This window comes from Pristiophorus japonicus, chromosome 6, assembly GCF_044704955.1.
Source record: "Pristiophorus japonicus isolate sPriJap1 chromosome 6, sPriJap1.hap1, whole genome shotgun sequence".
Classification (NCBI taxonomy): domain Eukaryota; kingdom Metazoa; phylum Chordata; class Chondrichthyes; family Pristiophoridae; genus Pristiophorus; species Pristiophorus japonicus.
The window spans coordinates 183,463,536-183,489,008 of record NC_091982.1 but is presented as its reverse complement, the minus strand read 5'-3'; the positions used below and the strand labels follow the sequence as shown (position 1 = coordinate 183,489,008).

General features: G+C 42.4%; 1 protein-coding gene across 1 annotated transcript in view; it reads right to left on the bottom strand.

Moving 5' to 3' along the window:
- Positions 1-11,995: 11,995 nt before the first annotated feature.
- The window catches only part of atp13a3 (ATPase 13A3), a 130,057-nt gene continuing 116,579 nt past the window's right edge, over positions 11,996-25,473 (bottom strand). The window contains exon 26 of the mRNA XM_070883471.1: positions 11,996-14,231. Within this exon, the coding sequence (XP_070739572.1) occupies positions 14,034-14,231 (198 nt within the window). The 3' untranslated portion in view covers positions 11,996-14,033. The remainder of the gene's footprint in view (positions 14,232-25,473) is intronic.

The following is a 25,473-nucleotide window of genomic DNA, read 5'->3' as shown; positions in this document are numbered from 1 at the left end:
TGGCTGTTTTTAAACAAGCACTATAAGGCAAGTCAAGTCAATGACTTTGTAATTTTCCAAAGGATGTGTGGTTTTTGCATACATGTGATAAAGAGGAGGACAGGAAGCCCTGCTGCAATGCAATATAGGTGGCGTGAATTTGCTATGCATAGCATAATAGTATAATAGATAAACAATGTTGTACCAACTCAAGGTATTTAAAAAAATACTCATTGTATTGATATATGGAAGATGGGGAAATGTGGTACATAGTTGGGCCAATTTATGCATTACTGGTTCTTGTCAACTTGCGTGTGCCACTCCAACATAAAGCTCTACTGCCTCTATGTCTAACATTGAAGCACTTTTACGTCCCTACCACAAATTCCCACCTCCTTCTCTCTCTCTTTATTCCACTCTCCATCTCCTACTCATCCATCACTATTTCCCCAGTGAACTCCAATCTGTCACTCTCCAGGCTTTTGTCTCTTTTGCGATTAGTCTGGAACCTCCAACCTGCCTCATTCCCCTTTCCCAGAATTTACCCCATCTGCTGTGCTCCTCGGGGATCAGCTTAACCATACCCCGATCAAGTCCATTCTTCCAGCAATTCTTCCCACCCAGCAGTCAATCACCCCAGAGGATCCTCGGTCGCCCTCGTGAACAAGGCCTTCCTCATCCACAGCCTCACCTTTATGAACACACCAACATCCTGGGCCTAACCTAGAATCAGAGAATGGTTACAGCACAGGCGGCTATTCGGCCCATTGAGCCCATGCCGGCTCTCTGCAAGAGCACCTCAGCTAGTCCCAACTCCCCCGCCATTTCCCTGTAGCCCTGCATTTTTTTTCTCCTTCAGGTACTTATCTAATTCCCTTTTGAAAGTCATGATTGAGTGTGCCTCCACCACCGGGTCCTAACCACTCATAAGAACATAAGAAATAGGAGCAGGAGTAGGCCATACGGCCCCTCGAGCCTGCTCCGCCATTTAATACTATCATGGCTGATCCGATCATGGACTCAGGTCCACTTCCCTGCCCGCTCCCCATAATCCCTTATTGGTTAAGAAACTGTCTATCTCCGTCTTAAATCTACTCAATGACCCAGCACCCACAGCTCCCTGAGACAGCAAATTCCACAGATTTACAACCCTCAGAAGAAATTCCTCCTCATCTCAGTTTTAAATGAGCGGCCCCTTATTCTAAGATTTTGACCCCTAGTTCTAGTCTTCCCTATTAGTGGAAACATCCTCTCTGCATCCACCTTTTTATGCCCCCTTATAATCTTATACGTTTCGATAAAATCACCTCTCATTCTTCTAAATGAAACAGTTAATTCAGAGACCATGGTCCAGAACTTAAGGAAGGGTAACTTTGAAGGTATGAGGCGTGAATTGGCTAGGATAGATTGGAGAATGATACTTAAGGGGTTGACAGTGGATGGGCAATGGCAGACATTTAGAGACCGCATGGATGAACTACAACAATTGTACATCCCTGTCTGGCGTAAAAATAAAAAAGGGAAGGTGGCTTAACCGTAGCTATCAAGGGAAATCAGGGATAGTATTAAAGCCAAGGAGGTGGCATACAAATTGGCCAGAAATAGCAGCGAACCCGGGGACTGGGAGAAATTTAGAACTCAGCAGAGGAGGACAAAGGGTTTGATTAGGACAGGGAAAATAGAGTACAAGAGGAAGCTTGCAGGGAACATTAAAACGGACTGCAAAAGCTTCTATAGATATGTAAAGAGAAAAAGGTTAGTAAAGACAAATGTAGGTCCCCTGCAGTCAGAATCAGGGGAAGTCATATCGGGGAACAAAGAAATGGCAGACCAATTGAACAAGTACTTTGGTTCGGTATTCACTGAGGAGGACACAAACAACCTTCCGGATATAAAAGGGGTCAGAGGGTCTAGTAAGAAGGAGGAACTGAGGGAAATCCTTCTTAGTCGGGAAATTTTGTTGGGGAAATTGATGGGATTGAAGGCCGATAAATCCCCAGGGCCTGATGGTCTGCATCCCAGAGTACTTAAGGAGGTGGCCTTGGAAATAGTGGATGCATTGACAGTCATTTTCCAACATTCCATAGATTCTGGATCAGTTCCTATGGAGTGGAGGGTAGCCAATGTAACCCCACTTTTAAAAAAAGGAGGGCGAGAGAAAACAGGGAATTATAGACCGGTCAGCCTGACATCGGTAGTGGGTAAAATGATGCAATCAATTATTAAGGATGTCATAGCAGCGCATTTGGAAAGAAGTGACTTGATAGGTCCAAGTCAACATGGATTTGTGAAAGGGAAATCATGCTTGACAAAACTTCTGGAATTTTTTGAGGATGTTTCCAGTAGAGTGGACATAGAAACATAGAAAATAGGTGCAGGAGTAAGCCATTCGGCCCTTCTAGCCTGCACCGCCATTCAATGAGTTCATGGCTGAACATGCAACTTCAGTACCCCATTCCTGCTTTCTCGCCATACCCCTTGATCCCCCTAGTAGTAAGGACTTCATCTAACTCCTTTTTGAATATATTTAGTGAATTGGCCTCAACAACTTTCTGGGGTAGAGAATTCCACAGGTTCACCACTCTTTGGGTGAAGAAGTTTCTCCTCATCTCGGTCCTAAATGGATTACCCCTTATCCTTAGACTGTGACCTCTGGTTCTGGACTTCCCCAACATTGGGAACATTCTTCCTGCATCTAACCTGTCTAAACCCATCAGAATTTTAAACATTTCTATGAGGTCCCCTCTCATTCTTCTGAACTCCAGTGAATACAAGCCCAGTTGATCCAGTCTTTCTTGATAGGTCAGTCCCGCCATCCCAGGAATCAGTCTGGTGAACCTTCGCTGCACTCCCTCAATAGCAAGAATGTCCTTCCTCAGGTTAGGAGACCAAAACTGTACACAATACTCCAGATGTGGCCTCACCAAGGCCCTGTACAACTGTAGCAACACCTCCCTGCCCCTGTACTCAAATCCCCTCGCTATGAAGGCCAACATGCCATTTGCTTTCTTAACCGTCTGCTGTACCTGCATGCCAACCTTCAATGACTGATGTACCATGACACCCAGGTCTCGTTGCACCTCCCCTTTTCCTAATCTGTCACCATTCAGATAATAGTCTGTCTCTCTGTTTTTACAACCAAAGTGGATAACCTCACATTTATCCACATTATACTTCATCTGCCATGCATTTGCCCACTCACCTAACAATGAAGAACCAGTTGATGTGGTGTATTTTGGGCTTTCAGAAGGCTTTCGACAAGGTCCCACACAAGAGATTAATGTGCAAAGTTAAACCACATGGGATTGGGGGTAGTGTGCTGATGTGGATTGAGAACTGGTTGGCAGAAATGAAGCAAAGAGTAGGAGTAAATGGGTACTTTTCAGAATGGCAGGCAGTGACTAGTGGGGTACCGCAAGGTTCTATGCTGGGGCCCCAGCTGTTTACATTGTACATTAATGATTTAGATGAGGGGATTAAATGTAGTATCTCCAAATTTGCGGATGAAGGTTCACCGGACTGATTCCCGGAATGGCGGGACTGACATATCAAGAAAGACTGGATCAACTGGGCTTGTATTCACTGGAGTTCAGAAGAATGAGGGGGGATCTCATGGAAATGTTTAAAATTCTGACGGATTTAGACAGGTTAGATGCAGGAAGAATGTTCCCAATGTTGGGGAAGTCCAGAACCAGGGGTTACAGTCTAAGGATAAGGGGTAAGCCATTTAGGACCGAGATTTGGAGAAACTTCTTCACCCAGAGAGTGGTGAACCTGTGGAATTCTCTACCACAAAGTTGTTGAGGCCAATTCACTAAATATATTCCAAAAAGAGTTAGATGTAGTCCTTACTACTAGGGGGATCAAGGGGTATGACGAGAAAGCAGGAATGGGGTACTGAAGTTGCATGTTCAGCCATGAACTCATTGAATGGCGGTGCAGGCTCGAAGGGCCGAAAGGCCTACTCCTGCACCTACTTTCTATGTTTCTATGAATTCCAATGAGTAGAGGCCCAACCTACTCAACATTTCCTCATAAGTCAACCCCCTCATCCCCGGAATAAACCTAGTGAACCTTCTCTGAACTGCCTCCAGAGCTTTCTTCAATATGGAAACCAAAACTGTACGGCGTATTCCAGGTGTGGCCTCACCAATACCCTATATAACTGTAACAAGACTTCCTTGCTTTTATACTCCATCCCCTTTGCAATAAAGGCCAAGATTCCATTGGCCTTCCTGATCACTTGCTGTATCTGCATACTAGCCTTTTGTGTTTCATGCACAAGTACCCTCAGATCCTGCTGTACTGCAGCACTTTGCAATCTTTCTCCTTTTAAATAATAACTTGCTCTTTGATTTTTTTTCTGCCAAAGTGCATGGCCTCACACTTTCCAACATTATACTCCATCTGCCAAATTTTTGCCCACTCAGTCTGTCTATGTCCTTTTGCAGATTTTTTTTGTCCTCACACATTGCTTTTCCTCCCACCTTTGTATCGTCAGCAAACTTGGCTACGTTACACTCGGTCCCTCTTTCAAGTCATTAATATAGATTGTAAATAGTTGGGAACAGGAACAGCACTGATCCCTGCGGCACCCCACTAGTTATTGATTGCCAACCCGAGAATGAACCATTTATCCCGACTCTCTGTTTCCTGTTAGTTCGCCAATCCTCTATCCACGCTAATATATTACCCACAACCCTGTGAACTTTTATCTTGTGCAGTAACTTTTTATGTGGCACCTTGTCAAATGCCTTCTGGAAGTCCAAATACACCACATCCACTGGTTCCCCATTATCCATCCTGTTCGTTACATCCTCAAAGAATTCCAGCAAATTTGTCAAACAGGACTTCTCTTTCATAAATCCATGCTGACTCTGCCTGACTGAATTGTGTTTTTCCAAATGTCCGACTACTGCTTCTTTAATAATGGACTCCAACATTTTCCCAACCACAGATGTTAGGCTAACTGGTCTATAGTTTCCTGCTTTTTGCCTGCCTCCTTTTTTAAAATAGGTGTGTTACATTTGCGGTTTTCCAATCTGCTGGGACCTCCCCAGAATCCAGGGAATGTTGGTAAATTACAACCAATGCATCCACTATCCCTGCCGGTACTTCTCCTAAGACCCTAAGATGCAAGCCATCAGGTCCAGGGGATTTATCCGCCTTTAATCCCATTATCTTACTGAGTATCACCTCCTTAGGTGATTTCCTCATGTCGCTTTTGGTTCTTCTGCCAATCATCTTAAATCTGTGTCCTCTGGTTCTCGACCCTTCTGCCAGTTTCTCTCTATCTACTCTGTCTAGACTCCTCATAATTTTGAAGCGCGGTGTCAGAGCCCTGGAAGCACACGTGCGAATGCCGGCTACCCAAGTGACAGAGGTAAATTCATGATAGAGCCGTCGGGTTTGTTTGTTTATTTCTTTCTTTTATGTATTAAGAAAACACATCATTGGTTTGAGTGGGTTGTGTCGGTGGGGAGGCTGATGTGCAAGGTGATGCCCACGATCAGTGAGGATACCTTGAGCAGAGGGGCCCCACAGAACTGCCTAGAGGACACCAATTTCGAGCAGCTGATGGTGAACATGCGGGCCGAGCGCGACAAGCTGATGGAGACCCTATGGGATATGCAGGAAACTTTATCCCTCCCTCAGGACAGGATACAAGATGTGTCCCACGAGAGGGATCTGCTGCAGCACCAGCTGAATTTGGCTTTACCCCAGGAGTTTGCCGCACTAACAAAGGAATTGAATGCCTGCAGGGAACAACCTTTGGAGAAAGAGATCTCCGAACTGAAAGCAGAGGAGAACAATATCAGACCATTACTTGAACATCTGGAGTGCCTTGTGTCAAGAATGTGGATATTACTCTGGTTCTTACACTAGGCACCTTTCTCTGAGGCTCTCCTCCCCTAAGCTATACATTCTACCATGTCTCCCACCTGATGGTTGAGGGATTGCTTACAGCCATGGTAATTAGTGCAAAGAACGGGCACAATACTTGATGAATTTAAAAAATCATAATGATTTCACAAAAATGCTTGGTCAGTTATAAACAGATAATGGAAACCTGCTAAGCAACAGACATTTTTATCCTTGAAAGACCATCATTGCCAACTAGGCCAAGGAATGTAATCCAGCTATACAAAATTCCTAGTACACATTAGTAACCTTGACAATATAATTAATTATATTCTTTCAGAAGTTGGATGAAGGTCAGAAAGGAGCATCAGTTGACTCCTTATTGAAGACGAAATAAAAAAGTGATTTAAATATGCAGGGAATCGACAGCACTGGTTTATCTAATACAGTCCAATGCTGGTAAATGTATTACAATATGCAAATATGGTATACAATTAAGATGAATGTATTGTCTAAAGACAGAGTAATTGGAGAAATATAATTATTCAATAAAATGTTGATTTGTTTAAATGCACTTTCTCTTCCACCTCCCCCACACCCCCCCCCAGCTAAAATTATAAAAACACAATCGAGCAGCTAGTCATAGATTTGTAAAAAGTTTATTCTTTTGTAATAAACTGTAAGTAGCAGAATTTACAGGATTGAGGTCATGATAAGAACAGCATGGCATCACTTAAGAACATGCTGTAAGTAAATTAAATAAATGTTAAATATTTACATACATAAAGGAAAATTTCCTTCCAAATATTTTATACATCAACAATACAATTAAGATCAATGTAAATCAAAATAAATAGAATAAATTACAGGTAGAAAATTTCATATGTATATACAAAATCTTGTAAAAGTTTTAAATGTTCATTTCAAGATGTAAAACAAATTGGAAAAGCTAGAATGTTTTATTTGGCTAAATATTTTCAGGCATTAAAATGATTACAAATTAAAAAAACTACAGTCCTGCAACTGACATATTCTAAAGTAAAACTTTCCCTGAGGGACAAGGTTTGTTTAAACATATAAATTTACAAAATTTACTCTAATTTAAAAAAAAATGTTTCTGCAGGAGTGAACTGATTAAGAAACAGATTAAATAAAGACAGCAAATCGGCTTTTTTGTATCAGTATTTCAAAAAACATTTGGTTAAAATATATATTCCATGTAAAGATATCCAGTTCTATGACCACTAATTTTAAATAGTCAAGAGGAAAAGCCTGAAATTTATAAACTTTTGTCTCAATAGTACTGAAAGTAATTCATTTTCTGGAAATGCTTATTGAATATGGAGTGTTGAAACCTAAACATACAACCATATTACAGATTTATTGATATGGGAAGGAAGCATGAAGTTAATCTGTCTTTTACTCAAAATTAAAGTATAATTGACATTTTGCACCATTTGTAAAATTGTTCCTTCTGTAAATCAGTATTATTGGCTGTCTTTGCTCCCATTAACTTGCAAATAAACAAAGTAGTTTCAATGGTTAACGGCCAAATGACTGTATAGTAGCTATAGTTCTTATTCAATATACAATACATATTTATTAAAAAGTACAGTCTTTCAACATTCTAATATAAAGGAAGAGAGAAAATTCTTGAATAGAACAGACTCCATTCTGGATGAAGTAGATAGGCATGCAAAATGAATCAGTTGCTTCTAAAAATCATAAAATCGCTTCAACCTGAAAAATTATACATCAACGCTGTTCAACTAATTGTTTACTCTAATAATTTTTTTTAATGTTTCTCTAGGAGTGAACTGATTAACTGATTAAATAAAGACAGCAAATCGGCTTTTTTGTATCAGTATTTCAAAAAATATTTGGTTAAAATATATATTCCATATAAAGATATCCAGTTCTATGACCACTAATATTAAATAGTCAAGAGGAAAAGACTGAAATTTATAAACTTTTGTCTCAATAGTACTGAAAGTAATTCATTTTCTGGAAATGCTTATTGAATATGGAGTGCTGAAACCTAAACATACAACCATATTACAGATTTATTGATATGGGAAGGAAGAAGTTAATCTGTCTCCATTTGGAGCAGTAGTTATTCTTCAGATAGAAGATAATAAGCAAGGTAAGATTGAAACATGAAAAATTAGGACACTTGTCCCTTTCAAAGACTTTCCAGCTAGACCCACGTGGTTTTCTTTTACTGTACATGCAGTGCTTCATTAGCTTTAGCTCTTTTAATCAGAGGTGAAATTTTAGCATAGGATTCTATTAAGTGGTTGATGTTCAAATTATCAACCTCTGAAAAATGACACTTCTGAAAAATATACCAAAATAAATTGTTACCGTCAGAAAAGTATTGTTGTAGCAGCTTCACACAGATCTCCTTCCAACAAGAACTTGCATTTAAATTGTGCCTTTAACATAGTAAAATGTCGCAAGGTGTTGTCAAACAAAACAACACAGAGCCACATAAGGAGATCCTAGGTCAGATGACCAAAAGTTTGGTCAAAGAGGTAGGTTTTAAGGAGAGTCTTAAAGGAGGAAAGAGATGTAGCGAGGCGGAAAGGTTTAGGGAATAAATTCCAGAGTTTAAGGCCCAGGCAGTGAAGGGACGGCTGCCAATAGTGGAGTGATTTAAATCTGGCAAGAGGGCAGAATTGGAGGAGGGCAGAATTGGAGGAGCGCAGAGATCGCGGGGGTTCGTAGGCAATGTTCCCTCTAATTTTTTCTTTAGGTGCTGCGTGGCCCCTTTAAGAGACTTTGTGGGCCATTGAAAATATCTTGCATGTGCAGTTTTTGCATTGAAGAGCTTGCAAACCGGCCGCGCAAGATTCCTGGAGCGTTGCCAGGCCACGCAGCTTAAAGGGACCGTTGTTGTGGGACTGGAGGATGTTAAAGAGATAGGGAGGGGCAAGGCCTTAGAGGAATTAGAAAAAAATAACGAGAATTTTAAAATCGAGGTGTTGTTGGACCGGAAGCCAATGTACGTCAGCAAGCACAGGCGGTGATAATTGAGCGGGACTTGATGTGAGTTAGGATATGGGCACCAGAGTTTCGGATGAGTTTAAGTTTACATAGGGTGTAAAATGGGAGGCCAGCCAGGAGAGAATTCGAATTTGTCAAGTCTAGAGGTAACAAAAGCATGGATATGGGTTACAGCAGATGTGGTGAGGTAGGGGCGGAATCGAGCGATATTATGGAGATGGAAGTAGGCAGTGTTGGTGGTGGAGCAGATGTTCAAAGCTCATCTTGGGGTCAAATATGATAGCAAGGATCAGCCTCAGACACTTGCCAGGGAGAGGGATGGAGTCATGGTTAGGGAACAGTTTGTTGTGGGGACCAAAGACAATGGCTTTTGTCTGCTCAATGTTTAGTTAGAGAAAATTTTTGCTCATCCAATACTGGATGTTGGACAAGCAGTGAGACAAATTAGAAACAGTGGTGGGGTCAAGAGAGGTGGTGGAGAGGTAGAGCTGGGTGTCGTCACTGTTCGTGTGGAAACTGATGTTTCTTTGGATGATTTTCCCTCCTCAACTATATTTTTCTATCAGTTACTGGTATGGGGCAGCGGAGTGTACCTTATTATCTGACTGCTGTTTGTCATTCTGATGAGAAGTCACTGGATTGGCTCGGAGCCATTGCATAGTCTAATTTCCCACTGCAGTGAATGGAACCATTCCAGGATGCACACAGCAACAACCCATAACTTAGGTCAAAAAGTGACTAAGGATGGAAGCAGATCTTAAATGGTGCATCCGAGAGAGGCTGGGCCAATATACTCTAATAGATAACATACATATGTAGTTGAGGTGACGACTTTGCATAGAAAATATTTCCCACAGACTTTCCTCACTCCCCTATGACCTATAGAAAATGAGAAAAACAATGTATTTCACATTGGACCAAAATCTTTTACATACATGCAATGATGAAACTTATTTTCATGAAATTAAATGCATTTGCTGCTGAAAATAAACTGCATCAAGTCAAAACTTGAAATTACAGATAAACAAGTGACTGTTTTATAATACAAGCATAGGACAAGACACACTCAAGCAGATCTATATTCTGTAGGAAACCTCAGGATACCTATAAGCACAACTGAAAAGTGTGAGGAAAATACAGGCAGAGAAATCTCAGATGGGGGAGATTAATGCTGTATGAATCTAAAGATGATCAACCCATATTTGTTCTTTGTTATAATTCACACAGCATGAATACCTCTCAATAATTTCAAATAAGAGGAGCTGGAAGAACACATTGCCTGGAATTTGTTGTAAAGTTGAACACAAATCTGATGAACCATTTAAAAAAGAAGTTAAGTCAGGCTAATCGAGTAAGCTGCATAAATTTACAAAACAGGTATCTATGTAGACTCGGCAGAAAATACTGCAGAAGAATGCTATACTTTTCATCAATCTGAACATGATGATTTTATCATGCCTAATGATAGTACAGAAGAATTCACTTTACCAGTGATCTGTCTTGGATTTGGACCAACAGAGATCGACTTAACAGATAATCCTAGTCCTGTCATTGTAACAAAAGATTGCCCATCTGAAATCTGTACAGTGCAATCTATGTGCAACAGGTGATAAAGATGTAATTTCAATTTCTTGAACTAAATAGAAATCAGATGCGACTTTAGCTAAGAATCCACTGTATGTGGTGTATAAAAGGGATACCACATTGGTTCTAGTTGAGAAATCTTTAAAATTTCCACCATTTTCCCTAGTTGCACATCTTACCATATTCACAATATGTGTATTAAAACTGTGGAAAAAATACTTCCTTAATTTCACTGCTGTCATTCCATAACAATTTCACACATTGAATCTATATAGTGTACTAGAGTTTATATAAGCCAGACAGATGGGATAATTTAGAAGCAACGTCACAATATTCCAAGTGCATATTGACAGTTCTACCTCATACCAAGATAAAAGGCAATTGGAAATTGCGACCTAGTGCTCAGTATTCAAAGAACCGCCACAACAATTAAGCTATTGCAAACAGCAGAGAATTGTAGGAAGTGTGATCAGCACAATCTTATTTTTACATAGTTGATTTATGACACATTTGGCCACTGAAAGACAAGTCAATATTTAAGAGTGATCAATATGAAAGGATTCTGGATTCCTACAGTTAGAGTAATGAAGTAATTGAAACGTTTAGGGCCCAAGTTTCCACATGATTTGCGCCTGATTTTTAGGAGCAACTGGTGGAGAACGGACTATCTTAGAATTTGCAATTCTCCACATTTTTTTTTCTGCAGTTCTAGTCAGGTAGAACAGTTCTACTTTGGAACAGAATTTTTTCTTCAAAAGGGGGCGTGTCCGGCCACTGACGCCTGATTTGAAAGTTTCCACAGTGAAAATGTACTCCAAACTAAAGTAGAATGGAGCAAGTGAAGATTTTTGTAGAACTGAAAAAACCTGTTCTACACATTAAAAAATCAGGCGCAGGTTACAAATCAGGCGTCCAGAACGAGGTGGGGGGGGGGGGAGGGGGGAAGGGAACTCATTAAATTCTACAATAAATCCTTATTTCTACTTATACAAATAAATCCAACCTGAATAAACATTTATAAGCAAAGAAAAGATTAAATAAACCATCTTCCTACCTGTGTGAAAGTGCTTCAGCCAGGAAGAATGGTGCAGCAAGCCTCACAGAACAAGGGAGCCGACCGAATGCGGGCGGGGGGGGGGAAAGGGAAGGGAGCCGACGAACGCGGGGGGGGGGGGGGAGGGAAGGGAGCCGTTCCAGACGGTTGGCGGGAAAGAGAGAAGGCTGCAGGAAGCCTCAGAAATTGAGGAGCCATTTCCCGACGGCAAAAGGGGGAGGTCGTCGGGAAACGGCTGCCTCACCTTTCTGAGGCTTCCTGCAGCCTTCTCACTGCTACAAGAAGCCTCAGTGCTGATGGCAATGTACTTTTATTAAAAAATGTTCAAAAACTAAACAGCTACAAAGAACTACAAAAATGGCCGAGTGCCAATGTTTTTTTCACACTGAGCATGCGCGAACGCTCCAACGCGCACGTGCAGCGTTGCCGGCAGGAAAAAAACTAATTTAAATAGTACCCGCCCCCTCCCACTTACAAAATCGGCGCGAGTGTAGGCTCCGCCCCCCCCGGGCGCCGCGCCAAGCAGACAAGGAGCTGCAGAACGCTCCAGAATCGCTCGGTTTTTTTCCGGCGCCGTTTTAGGCGCGAAAAACAGGCGCCCAGCTCGGAGGGGCGCCCGTTTTTTATCATGTGGAAACTTGGGCCCATAGAATCTACAGCTCGGAGGCAGATTATTTGGTCCAAGTGGTCGATGCCAGTATTTATAATCCACAAGCCTCCTACCACTCTACCTATCTTGCCCTCCATATCGTTCTATTCCTGTCTCCCTCATGGGTGCATCAAGCATTCCCTTGAATGCATCAACACTGCCTGCTTCAACCACCAACAACTTGCATTTATATAGCACCAATGTAGTAAAATGTCCGAAGGCACTTCACAGGAACATGAGACATAAATTAATGGCAAACCAAAGAAGGCGCTATTAGGACGGGTGACCAAAAGCTTGGGCAAAGAGGTAGGTTTTAAAGAGCATCTTAATGGAGGAGTGAAAGAGGTGGAGAGGTTTGGGGAAGGAATTCCAGAGAATAGGGCTTAGACAGCTGAAGGCACTACCGCCAATGGTGAGGTGATGGAAGTGGGGGACGGACAAGAGACCAGAATTGGGGGATTGGCCATGAGAGCATTGAAATAGTCAAACCTGGAGGTAACAAAAATATGGATGAGGATTTCAGCAGCCGATGGACTGAGGCACGGGTGGAAACAGGTGAAATTACGTCGGTGGAAGTCAATGGTCTTGGTAATGGAGAGGATATGGGGTCGGAAGCTCAGCTCGGGGTCAAATAGTATGCTAAGGTTGAAAACAGTCTGATTCAGCCTGAGACAATCACTAGGAAGGGGGATGGAATTGGTGGCTAGGGAACGGAGTTTGTGGCAAGGCCAAAGACAGTAGCCACTCCACTCCATGTGGCAGCAAGTTCCATATTCTCACCACACTGTGAAAAGAAATGACTGGTACATTTTTATTTGATCTGTTAATGGCTCTTATATTTATGCCCCCTTGTTCTGGACTGACGAAAATGTGGAAATATTTTCTTCACGTCCATTCTATCGAACCACTTCATAATTTTAAATACCTCTATTAGGTCTCCTCTTATCCAGATAAAAGAGCCCTAAGCCAGCTCAATCTTTCCTGACAGTTGCATTCTCTCAATTCTGGTAATATCCTTGTAAATCTCTTCTGCACTTACTTCTAATCATTGCAGTACTGTATTAAGAATACATCCACATATGTTTTTCCATGCATTGTTCACTTCTTAGGGCAGGAGGATACGTCCACTAAACACTCTGGTGAATTATTTTCCACTTGCATATTCTTGGCACAGAACTTCACTCACTGGAAGCACATATTGGGAATGTGTGTGTGCCCCTTCCTTGATTCTCAGACAATTAAAATTCATGGATAAAAATTGTGGACTCCTTACCGGTAAGCCTCTGTACAACATTGCACGATTGATGTTACTGCTTTGTGACTTTTTAAGCTATACCATTGCAAAATTGCAGTACAATGGCTGTTGATTTCTGTTTGGCTTCAGTAACAAAAACACCAAGAAACTTTGGCCTGTGCTGCAACTATTGCATATGAAGCAAAACCTATGTTTATAAAGAAAAAAATCAAGTCAGCCCACTATACTGAATTTCAATTTCTAATAATAGAAAAATGTTTTTTCTTATTTGCTCTTTCCTATCTGTAGAAATTGAATTGGCATTTAGAATTTGATCAGCTGAGCTGCATACATGCAGTTCACTATGTACAAGGACCTTTCCCTTCCTTCAAACTGGCTGTATGACTTTGATTGCTTGCTGTCATTATTGTTAAAATTGTACTCAAATTTGCAGTAATTTTAGGCCTGAACACCACATGCTTCTGCATAATCCTTTATGACCCTCTTCTCCCCCACCAAAGAAAAAAATCAAATCACTACATAACAAATTCTTCACATTTCATTTATATAATCTTGACTAATCACCTTGCCCCTTTCCCATCATTGATATATTACACCATGCTGCCAAAATAGTGCATTGCTGACTTGAATCAAAGTACTTTCCGTTAGGTTATTGTAATTATTTGGCATGCACCATTCTCATTGGATATTCCTTTTGCTTCTGTGGTCGTTTTAGGCTTTGGAGGCCAATCGGGGTCCACCAACAACTCCTGGGCGAGGTGCATATATTTGGCCTTTGGTTTTCGTTTACCAGAGCAGAAGACAAACGATAAGCACCTCTTGCTTTTTCGGTCAAGGATGTCCTTTAAAAATGCAAAAGAAAAAGATAAAATTAAGACGCTGATTTAATTAAGATATGTGCTTTTAAAAAAAAAACAAAAAGGCTTTACAAGTCTAATTTTAATTTCCCTTTTTTGCATGAAATATATGGAAATTTGTGATAAGGATAATCGTGCAATACTCTGCAGTTATATTCCTATGTGATTTAACCAGTTAGTTTAAGTTATCAAAAAGGTATTTATCCAGCAAATGGGCTGTAGTAGCATATCAGATAACCAAGGATGGCCTGATCAATAGGGAGTCTGGTACCTTCAATCAAATCTTTAATTCAATTACGTCCATAAATTTGCCATATCTTGTTCAATACTTTATTAGATGCCTCATGAGCATTTTGAACTCATATTTTCCAATTATCCATGTTTTGATAATGTACCAGGGACCAGAGCAGAGATACAGACAGTTGCAAATCCACAACCAGCAGTAGCATTCACAAAGTATGGAGGAGGTAGAACCTCCACTAACTGAAGAAGCTAATGAGGGGTGGGCATTACAGACATCCTACAACTTATAACCAAATAACGTAACAGGCAGCGAGGTCAGTGGGCCTACCTTCAAACTGAGGGTTGCTGAACTAGAGCACAATACTATGCCCATGCTGCATAGTTGCAAGATGGACTATGGAGGTTGGAGAAACCTGTCTTAACTGAATATCAATGGTGCAGAAATTGTGGTCGGAGGCTTCCCACAAGCGGATGCCTCTGACCTGAAAAACTTCTATGAACTTACCTGGTGGTCCGAGAGGTTCGGAGACTTGCGGTCCTGGGCCTCTCCGTGAAGGCTTGCGAAGAGGCTCACATATCCCAGTAACGTAGGTGCTTCGCACGCATCCCTGGGATCACATGAACCAGCCCAACCAGTACAAGTAGGGTTATTCCCATTTATACTTGTGGTGAGTTCCATTTGTACAGAATCACCAGAAGTATGAATGGGAATACCCCAAAAAATACAGAAACATTTAAAATAAATGTTTAAAAAATCACATTTAAAATGAATCAAAATGGAATTTAATTAATTTAAAACAAAAATTTCATGTTTTGAAAATTAAATTCACATATTTTAAATAATTTAAAAATAAACTTCTATTTCTCAGATTTTTAAATGTTTAAATTATCGAAATAAATTTATTTTTCTATCCTTTAAAAGTCTTGCACTGATAAAAGTAGGCCTTACGCCTGCTTTTATCAATTAGTCATAAAAATTTCAAGGGCATTCGCTGGGCAGAAGTTGGGCAAGTAGCCCAACTCGCCGTCCGCGGAAGCCCTTTACTTCCGGATGCGTGCGATCTGTCAAGAGGATTCTTGACAGATCGCAAGTTCTGGGTTTAGGCACGTGCGCAGTGCATGCCTAAACCCGGAACACGCGGGTCCCCGATGGGATTGGCCAACTAACAGAAAACAGAGAGTCGAGATAAATGGGTCATTTTCCGGTTGGCAAATAGTAACCAGTGGGGGGCCTCAACTATTCACAATCTATATTAATGACTTGGATGAAGGGACCGAGTGTAATATAGCCAAGTTTGCTGATGATACAAAGATGGGTGGGAAAGCAAATTGTGAGGAGGACACAAAAAATTTGCAAAGGGATATAGACAGGCTAAGTGAGTGGGCAAAAATTTGTATAATGTGGGAAAACATGAGGTTCTCCACTTTGGCAGAAAAAATAGAAAAGCAAATTATAATTTAAATGGAGAAATACTGCAAAGTGCTGAATATAGAGGGACCTCGGGGTCCTTGTGCATTAAACACAAAAAGTTAGTATGCAAGTACAGCAAATAATCAGGAAGGCAAATGGAATGTTGGCCTTTATTGCAAGGGGGATAGAGTATAAAAGCAGAGAAGTTCTGCTGCAGGGTATTGGTGAGGCCACACCTAGAGTAGTGTGTACAGTTTTGGTCTCCGTATTTAAGGAAGGATATACTTGCATTGGAGGCTGTTCAGAGAAGGTTCACTAGATTGATTCCGGAGATGAGGGGGTTGACTTATGAAGATAGATTGAGTAGGTAGGGCCAATACTCATTGGCGTTCAAAAGAATAAGAGGCGATCTTATCAAAACATATAAGATAATGAGGGGGCTCGACAAGGTGGATGCGGAGAGGATATTTCCACTCATAGGGAAAACTAAAACTAGGGGACATAGTCTCAGAATAAGGGGCCACCCATTTAAAACTGAGATGTGGAGGAATTTCTTCTCTCGAGAGTTGTAAATCGATGAAATTCGCTGCCCCAGAGAGCTGTGGAGGCTGAGTCATTGAATATATTTAAGGCGGAGATAGACAGATTTTTGAGAGATAAGAGAATGAAGGGTTATGGGGAGCGGGCAGGGAAGTGGAGCTGAGTCCATGATCAGATCAGCCATGATCTTATTAAATGACGGAGCAGGCTCAAAGGGCCAAATGGCCTACTCCTGCTCCTAGTTATTATTATGTCCTTGTGTGTGTTCATACTGCTCCATTTGCTGCTATTTCTATAATAATTTCTATATACTGAAAAATTCTCCAATTAGGGCTTCATAGCTGTAAAAAATGAATACAATCAACCATGATATTTGTTCACCTGGCTGAACTGTCCTGAGTCAAATTATGGAGAGTTTAAAAAAAAATTAATTCATGGAATGTGGACATTGCTGGCAAAGCCAGCATTTATTGCCCATCCTCAATTGCCCTCGGGAAGGTAGTAATGAGCGCCACCTTGAATTGTTTCAGTCCGTGTGGTGAAAGTACTCCTATTGTGCTGTTAGCGATGAAGGAACGACGATATATTTCCAAGTCAGGATGGTGTGTGACTTGCGCCTGCTGCCCTTGTCCTTCTAGGTAGCAGAGATAGCGGGTTTGGGAGGTGCTGCCGAAGAAGCCTTGGCGAGTTGCTGCAGTGCATCTTGTAGATGGTACACACTGCAGCCACGGTGCACTGTGGTGGAGGGAGTGAATGCTTAAAGTGGTGGATGGGGTGCCAATCAAGGGACTGCTTTGTCCTGCATGGTGTCGAGCTTCTTGAGTTCTTGAGTACTGTGATGAAGCAGCTGAAAATTTGTGTGGTTGGGCCTAGGACACGGACTAGGACCTCGGAACTTGTACAGCAATGTTCTAGGGCTGAAATGATTGGCCTCCAACAACCACAACCATCTTCCTTTGTGCTAGATATGTGGAGAATTTTCCGCTCGAATCCCATTGACTTCAATTTTACTAAGGCTTCTTGATGCCACAACACTCCAGGCAAGTGGAGAGTATTCCATCACACTCCTGACTTATGCCTTGTAGATGGTGGAAAGGCTTTAGGGAGTGGGGACGTGAGACACTCGCCACCGAATACCAAGCCTCTGACCTGCTTTTGTAGCCACAGTATTTATGTGGTTAGTTATGTGACCAGTTAAGTTTCTGGTCAATAGTGACCTCTAGGATGTTGATGGAGGGTGATTCAGCGATGGTAATGCCTTTGATTGTCATGGGGCAGTGGTTACTCTATCTTGTTGGAGATTGTCATTGCCTGGCACTTGTGTGGTGTGAATGTTAGTTGCCACTTGTCAGCACAAGCCTGAATGTCGATCAGGTTTTGCTGCATGCGGGCATGAACTGCTTCATTTATCTGAGGATTTGCGAATGGAACTGAACATTGTCCACTTCTGACCATATGATGGAGGGAAGATCATTGATGAAGCAGCTAAAGATGTTTGGGCCTAGGACACGGACTAGGACCTCGGAACTCCTGCAGCAATGTTCTAGGGCTGAGATGACTGGCCTCCAACAACCACAAACATCTTCGTTTGTGCTAGATATGACTCCAGCCAGTGGAGAATTTTCTGCTCGAGTCCCATTGACGTCAATTTTACTAAGGCTTCTTGATGCCACACTTGGTCAAATGCTGCCTTGATGTCAAGGGCAGTCATTCTTCACTTCACCTCTGGAATTCAGCTCTTTTATCCATGGTTGGACCAAGGCTGTAATTAGGTCTGGAGCCAAGTGGTCCTGGCAGAACTCCTAATTCTTTGAACTCAAACTGACCATTGGTGAGCAGGTTATTGGTGGATACGTGCCTCTTGTTAGCACTGTGGATGACACATTCCATCATTTTGCTGATGACTAGGAGGACTGTGGCTTAACATAGAGGCAAGATGTTAGTTCAGTAACCTGGCCACATTCCTTCGGATTTCTAGACTGAATGATAGGAAATATACCATAGCAAAATGTTCAAGGCATTTGCCATTCCAATTGTTAATAGCCCAACTATGTGATGTCGTAACTCAGGATGCCTTGTGATCTGAATTGGATATCCTGTCTTCTGCATGTTCTCTTAAATTTTTCAGTAGGTGGAACACTTTAATGTGACAGGGCCTGATGTGAATTGTTAAGCTGCTATATTTTATAGACAGCAAATAATCATTGAGTATAATCAAATCTCAACTTAATTAACTTCGTATCCCTCCTCGTGAACAAGAAAAATACATCTCACTATCTCTATTGATGGGCTTATTTAACTCTTACATAAGAACAGAAGAAATAAGAGCAAGAGTAGGCCATACGGCCCTTGAACCATTTAATGGCTGATCCGATCATGGACTCAGGTCCACTTCCCTGCCCGCTCCCCATAACCCCTTATTGGTTAAGAAGCTGTCCATCTCTGTCTTATATTTATTTAATGACCCAGCTTCCACAGCTCTCTGAGACAGCAAATGCCATAGATTTACACCCCTCTCTGAGAAGAAATTCCTCCTCATCTCAGTTTTAAATGAGTGGCCCCTTATTCTAAGATTGTGCCCCTTTATTCTAGTCTCCCCTATCAGTGGAAACATCCTCTCTGTATCCACCTTGACAAGCCCCCTCATAATCTTATACGTTTCGATAAAATCACCTCTCATTCTTCGAAATTCCAATGAGTAGAGGCCCAATCTACTCAACCTCATAAGACAACCCCCTCATCTCCGGAATGAATCTAGTGAACCTTCTCTGAACTGTCTCCAAAGCAAGTATATTCTTTCATAAATATGGAAACCAAAATTGTATGCAGTATTCCAGGTGTGGTCTCACCAATACCCTGTATAACTGTAGCAAGACTTCCCTGCTTTTATACTCCATCCCCTTGGCAATAAAGGCCAAGATTCCAGTGGCCTTCCACATCACTTGCCGTACCTGCATATTAACCTTTCGTGATTCATGTACCAGGACCTCCAGGTCCTGCTGTACTGCAGCATTTTGCCATTTTCTCCATTTAAATAATGACTTGCTCTTCAATTTTTTTTTCAGCCAAAATGCATAACCTCACACTTTACCACATTAAACTCCATCTGCCAAATTTTTGCCCACTCACTTAGCCTGTCTATGTCCTTTTGCAGGTTTTTTGTGTCCTCCTCACACATTGCTTTTCCTCCCATCATTGTATCGTTAGCAAACTTAGCTACGTTACACTCGGTCCCATCATTCAAGTCGTTAATATAGATTGTAAATAGTTGGGGTCCCAGCACTGATCCCTGCGGCACCCCACTAGTTACTGATTGCCAGTAACCTCTGGTCAGCTATCTGGTTTTCTAAGGACGCGTTCCTCTCATCAGGCCAGGCTCCCTGCCACAACTTAACTGAACCCACTGATCGTCACGTTGTCCTTTTTGCTTCCTGTATTCCAAGGAAATGGGAGGGCTGTCCGTCTGATTACTACCCGTTCAGGGATTCACCTGCAGGCCTATCGTTAAAACTAGCTACCACCCTTTCTCCCCTGGGGTGTGGGTCTCGAGAAACCATCTCCTGTTATTTTCAAATGAATGAGGCTATCATAACAATAAGCCAATTGACTCTTTTCGTCTCAGTCCTCAGCAGACTATGAGTAGTGGCATTTCATACAGCAGCTATCTAGCTTCAATACACAGCAAAATTCTAAAGGGGCAAGGTGTGTTAGAAAGACAAGCCTGAAGGCTCTGTGCCTCAATGCGAGGAGTATTTGGAATAAGGTGGACGAATTAACTGCGCAGATAGCAGTTAGTGGATACGATGTAATTGGCATCACAGAGACATGGCTCCAGGGTGACCAAGGCTGGGAACTCAACATCCAGGGGTATTCAGCATTTAGGAAGGATAGACAGAGAGGAAAAGGAGGCGGGGTGGCATTGCTGGTCAAAGAAGAAATTAATGCAATAGTAAGGAAGGACATTGGCTTGGATGATGTGGAATCGGTATGGGTGGAGCTGCGGAATACCAAAGGGCAGAAAATGCTCGTGGGAGTTGTGTACAGGCCACCAAACAGTAGTTGTGAGATTGGGGAAAGCATAAAACAATAAATAAGGGATGTGTGCAACAAAGGTACAGCAGTTATCATAGGCGACTTTAATTTACATATAGATTGGGTTAACCAAACTGGTAGCAATGCGGTAGAGAAGGATTTCCTGGAGTGGATTAGGGATGGTTTTCTTGACCAATATGTGGAGGAACCGACTAAAGAGCTGGCCATCCTAGACTGGGTGATGTGTAATGAGAAGGGACTAATTAGCAATCTTGTTGTGCGAGGCCCCTTGGGGAAGAGTGACCATAATATGGTAGAATTCTTTATTAAGATTGAGAGTGACACAGTGAATTCAGAAACTAGGGTCCTAAACCTAAAGAAAGTTAACTTCGATGGCATGAGGCGTGAATTGGCTAGAATAGACTGGCAAATGATACTTAAAGGGCTGACGGTGGATAGGCAATGGCAAACATTTATAGATCACATGGATGAACTTCAACAGTAGTACATCCCTGTCTAGAGTAAAAATAAAACAGAGAAGGCTCAACCGTGGCTAACAAGGGAAATTAAGGATAGTGTTAGATCCAAGGAAGAGGCATATAAATTGGCCAGAAAAAGTAGCAAATCTGAGGACTGGGAGAAATTTAGAATTCAGCAGAGGAGGACAAAGGGTTTAATTAGAAGGGGGGAAAGAGAGTATGAGAGGAAGCTTGCCGGGAACATAAAAACTGACCGCAAAAGCTTCTATAGATATGTGAAGAGAAAAAGATTGATGAAAACAAACGTAGGTCCCTTGCAGTCGGACTCAGGTGAATTAATAATGGGGAACAAAGAAATGGCAGACCAATTGAACAAATACTTTGGTTCTGTCTTCACGAAGGAAGACACAAATGACCTTCCAGATGTACTAGGGGACCGAGGGTCTAGTGAGAAGGAGGAACTGAAGGATATCCTTATTAGGCGGGAAATTGTGTTGGGGAAATTGATGGGATTGAAGGCCGATAAATCCCCAGGGCCTGATTGTCTGCATCCCAGAGTACTTAAGGAGATGGCCCTAGAAATAGTGGATGCATTGGTAATCATTTTCCAACAGTCTATCGACTCTGGATCAGTTCCTATGGACTGGAGGGTAGCTAATGTAACACCACTTTTTAAAAAAGGAGGGAGAAAACGGGTAATTATAGACCGGTTAGCCTGACATCAGTAGTGGGGGAAATGTTGGAATCTATTATTAAGGACGAAATAGCAGTGCATTTGGAAAGTGGTGACAGGATCGGTCCAAATCAGCATGGATTTATGAAAGGGAAACTATGCTTGACCAATCTTCTGGAATTTTTTGAGGATGTAACTAGTAGAGTGGACAAGGGAGAACCAGTGGGTGTGGTGTATTTTGACAAGGTACCACATAAGAGATTGGTGTCCAAGATCAAGGCACATGGTATTGGGGGTAATGTACTGGCGTGGATAGAGAATTGGTTGGCAGGCAGGAAGCAGAGATTCAGGATAAACGGGTCCGTTTCGGAATGGAAGGCAGTAACTAGTCGAGTACCATAGGGCTCAGTGCTGGGACCCCAGCTCTTCACAATATACATTAATGATTTGGATGAAGGAATTGAGGATAATATCTCCAAGTTTGCAGATGACACTAAACTGAGTGGCGGTGTGAGCTGTGAGGAGGATGCTAAGCGGCTGCAGGGTGATTTGGACAGGTTAGGAGAGTGGGCAAATGCATGGCAGATGCAGTATAATGTGGAAAAATGTGAGGTTATCCACTTTGGTGGCAAAAACACGAAGGCAGAATATTATCTGAATGGCAGCAGATTAGGAAAAGGGGAGATGCAGCAAGACCTGGGTGTCATGGTTCATCAGTCATTGAAAGTTGGCATGCAGGTACAGCAGGCGATGAAGAAGGCAAATGGCATGTTGGCCTTCATAGCTAGGGGATTTGAGTATAGGAGCAGGGAGGTCTTACTGCAATTGTACAGGGCCTTGGTGAGGCCTCACTTGGAATATTGTGTTCAGTTTTGGTCTCCTAATCTAGGAAGGGCGTTCTTGCTATTGAGGGAGTGCAGCAAAGGTTCACCAGACTGATTCCAGGGATGGCTGGACTGACATATGAGGAGAGACTGGATCAAGTGGGCCTTTATACACTGGAGTTTAGAAGGAGAAGGGATCTCATAGAAACGTATAAGATTCTGACGGGACGGGACAGGTTAGATGCAGGAAGGATGTTGGGGAAATCCAGAACCAGGGGACACAGTCTTAGAATAAGGGGTAGGCCATTTAGGACTGAGATGATGAGAAACTTCTTCACTCAGAGAGTTGTTAACCTGTGGAATTCCCTGCCGCAGAGTGTTGTTGATGCCAGTTCGTTGGATATAGTCAAGAGGGAGTTAGATGTGGCCCTTATGGCTAAAGGGATCAAGGGGTATGGAGAGAAAGCGGGAAAGGGGTACTAAGGTGAATGATCAGCCATGATCATATTGAATGGTGGTGCAGGTTCGAAGGGCCGAATGACCTACTCCTGCACCTATTTTCTATGTTTCTATACTGCCTGGTCCATTAATAAATAAACTCTTTTCCTCAAAAGCTGCAACACATAACTGCAAAGAGAACTTGGAAATTGCTTGAACCCATACTGATTTAAAACAGACCACTTAAATGTAATTTATCTTCAATTCCATGGCAAAAAGGTCAAAAAATGCCATCACTAGACTGATATTACACCATCAACCAGTGCTGCAGGTAATGCAATGAACTGTTTGCATGTGAACAAATGGATAGGCCACATTTAATCAGTGCCACTGCTTTCTGAGTTGACCACCACAGGCACATTTTCACACTGAGAAGTAGTAGGTTATTTGCAGAGGGGACAACCACAAAATACACACGGTAAGTACACAATAAATGTACTTACCTTACCATCTTTGTCTATGTTCCCTCTTTAATATTGATTTTCAGGCCAATTGTAAATTTACATAATGGGAGGTTTGATGGAACAAAAGGAGAAAAGGTGGCTTGGCTATGGATAACTTATTGTACCCTGTAATTGTAATGATTCCTATGGTGCTGGGTTGTTTCAAAGGGTGAAAATGTAGACATAACACCCAGCCCAGTATATGGTATAATCACCATGGCAAGATATATTCCATGAACTGAATTGTTGGCAAATCAGATATTTTGAATGCCTTGATGATCCTGCCCCTCATCTGAAGCATGAGGCCAATGGCTATAAAATAAAGTTCAATGTTGCTATGCCATTACGGAGTTTGGAAAGGAATTAATTCCATTCGTACAAACTCAGAGTTAAACTTAAAGGCAATGGGTCCACTGGCCTCTTAAGTATGTAGAAACTGTGATTTGGCTCACTTACGTGGTTTGACCCACTCCCCATAACTGAATTTAATTGGTGCTTTACTGACAGCATCTGCAACCAAAACAGAGACGAGCAAATTGAATGTATTGTTATCATGCCCAAAACCTCAGTTTCTCCTCAGTCACTGCAACGTTAAAGGTGAGTTACTCATGGTTTGAGGGTCCAATTTCCATAAATCTGTGCAAACGTTCCAAATAAATGCACGATAAGATAAAGGGCTGGAAATTGCCCTTTGACACGATTGGGGCCGGTAACTTTCAGGGCCGGGACTTCCTGTGCCCTGTCCAGACATTCTGCCCCTAACCAGGAATTGGGCAGTTCGCCCCCAGCGCTCCGCAATCTTGGAGGAGCGCTCCCAGGGTGGCAACATGGCGCTGAGTCCAGTGCCGCACGGAAGAAGCCAGTGCTACATGGATGCTTTGCGTAACGCTGACAATGCCTTTCCCCTTCAATTAAAGGGGAGGGCTGCTGCGCACTCTGCCACCAGGGCCACCAAGGGGGGTGCTTGACCAGGCCAGCAGCCCAGCACCCAAAGCAGAGTGCCCGGCTGCACGATGGTCGACGTGAGGGCCGCCATTGTCAGGGCGATGCACGAGTCGGCCGACAAATAAAAATGGTGGCCGGGGTGCTAAAGGCCTTCCCTTCGGATGGCGGATGTCCGTAGATCTTGAAGCTGACTGTGACATCCGCGTGCGCCTCGCGGGGCAATTTCCCCCGTGGGGTAGGTGCAGGGCGAAGGGTTGCCATGCATGGCGATGACATCATCACTGGTTGCACGCCGGCCCGGGGCATTAAGCACTCCCAAACTTCCGGGCCAATTTCCCCAGAGGCCCCATCCCCTGGGCAAAAATGCCATTGCGCTCCCCAGAGGCCCTAACAGGGCTATAAATAGGGACAATTGGGGCCCAAAATACTTTAAATATATAAAACACAGTGTGCATAAACATACATGATCATGATGCAAAATGCAGTGTTTCAACAAAGAACAGTAAGACACTAAAAGGCCAAAATGAAAGGAAAAGAAACTGAATAGCCCTGAAATTGGGATCAGCGGAGTAGCTAATGAGTACGCCGTCAGCCTCCGAGCAAAATCCACACTTACCTGGTGTGAGGCCCCAAACAAAAACTTGCTATGAAATGCTACAGAGTTGTGCACAGCGTAGTGGTCCACAGATCCGAGTCAGCGTACCTGGGATCACATGACGGTGCTTCTTTCACCCAGCCAATCAGGAAACAGAAATCTCCGATGCCCGACATCAATCAAATTTTAAATTAAACGGCATGAGTATTTCTTTGGTAAGTGCAGTACTTGGCTTGAGAAAGCACAGGGAATACTTGGGAGTGAGTATAGTTCTTTACTGGAAGACTACAAGATTTATTAAAAATCTCATCTCTCAAACTGAGCCTTTACAGCTGCCTGGTAGGTTCTTTTACATGTTCAATTTTATTTTATGGGCCTGAAATTGCTAATTTCTCATTCTCCCCTCCCCTTACGCTGTGCAAACAGGTTCCTGTGTCTGTTTGCACCAGCGTAAATTTTTTAACATAATTAGTGCGCAAATGGGTAGGCAATTAGCCCAACTCTGTGCCAGCACATTGATTCAATGGGCAGCCGAAACGTGCAG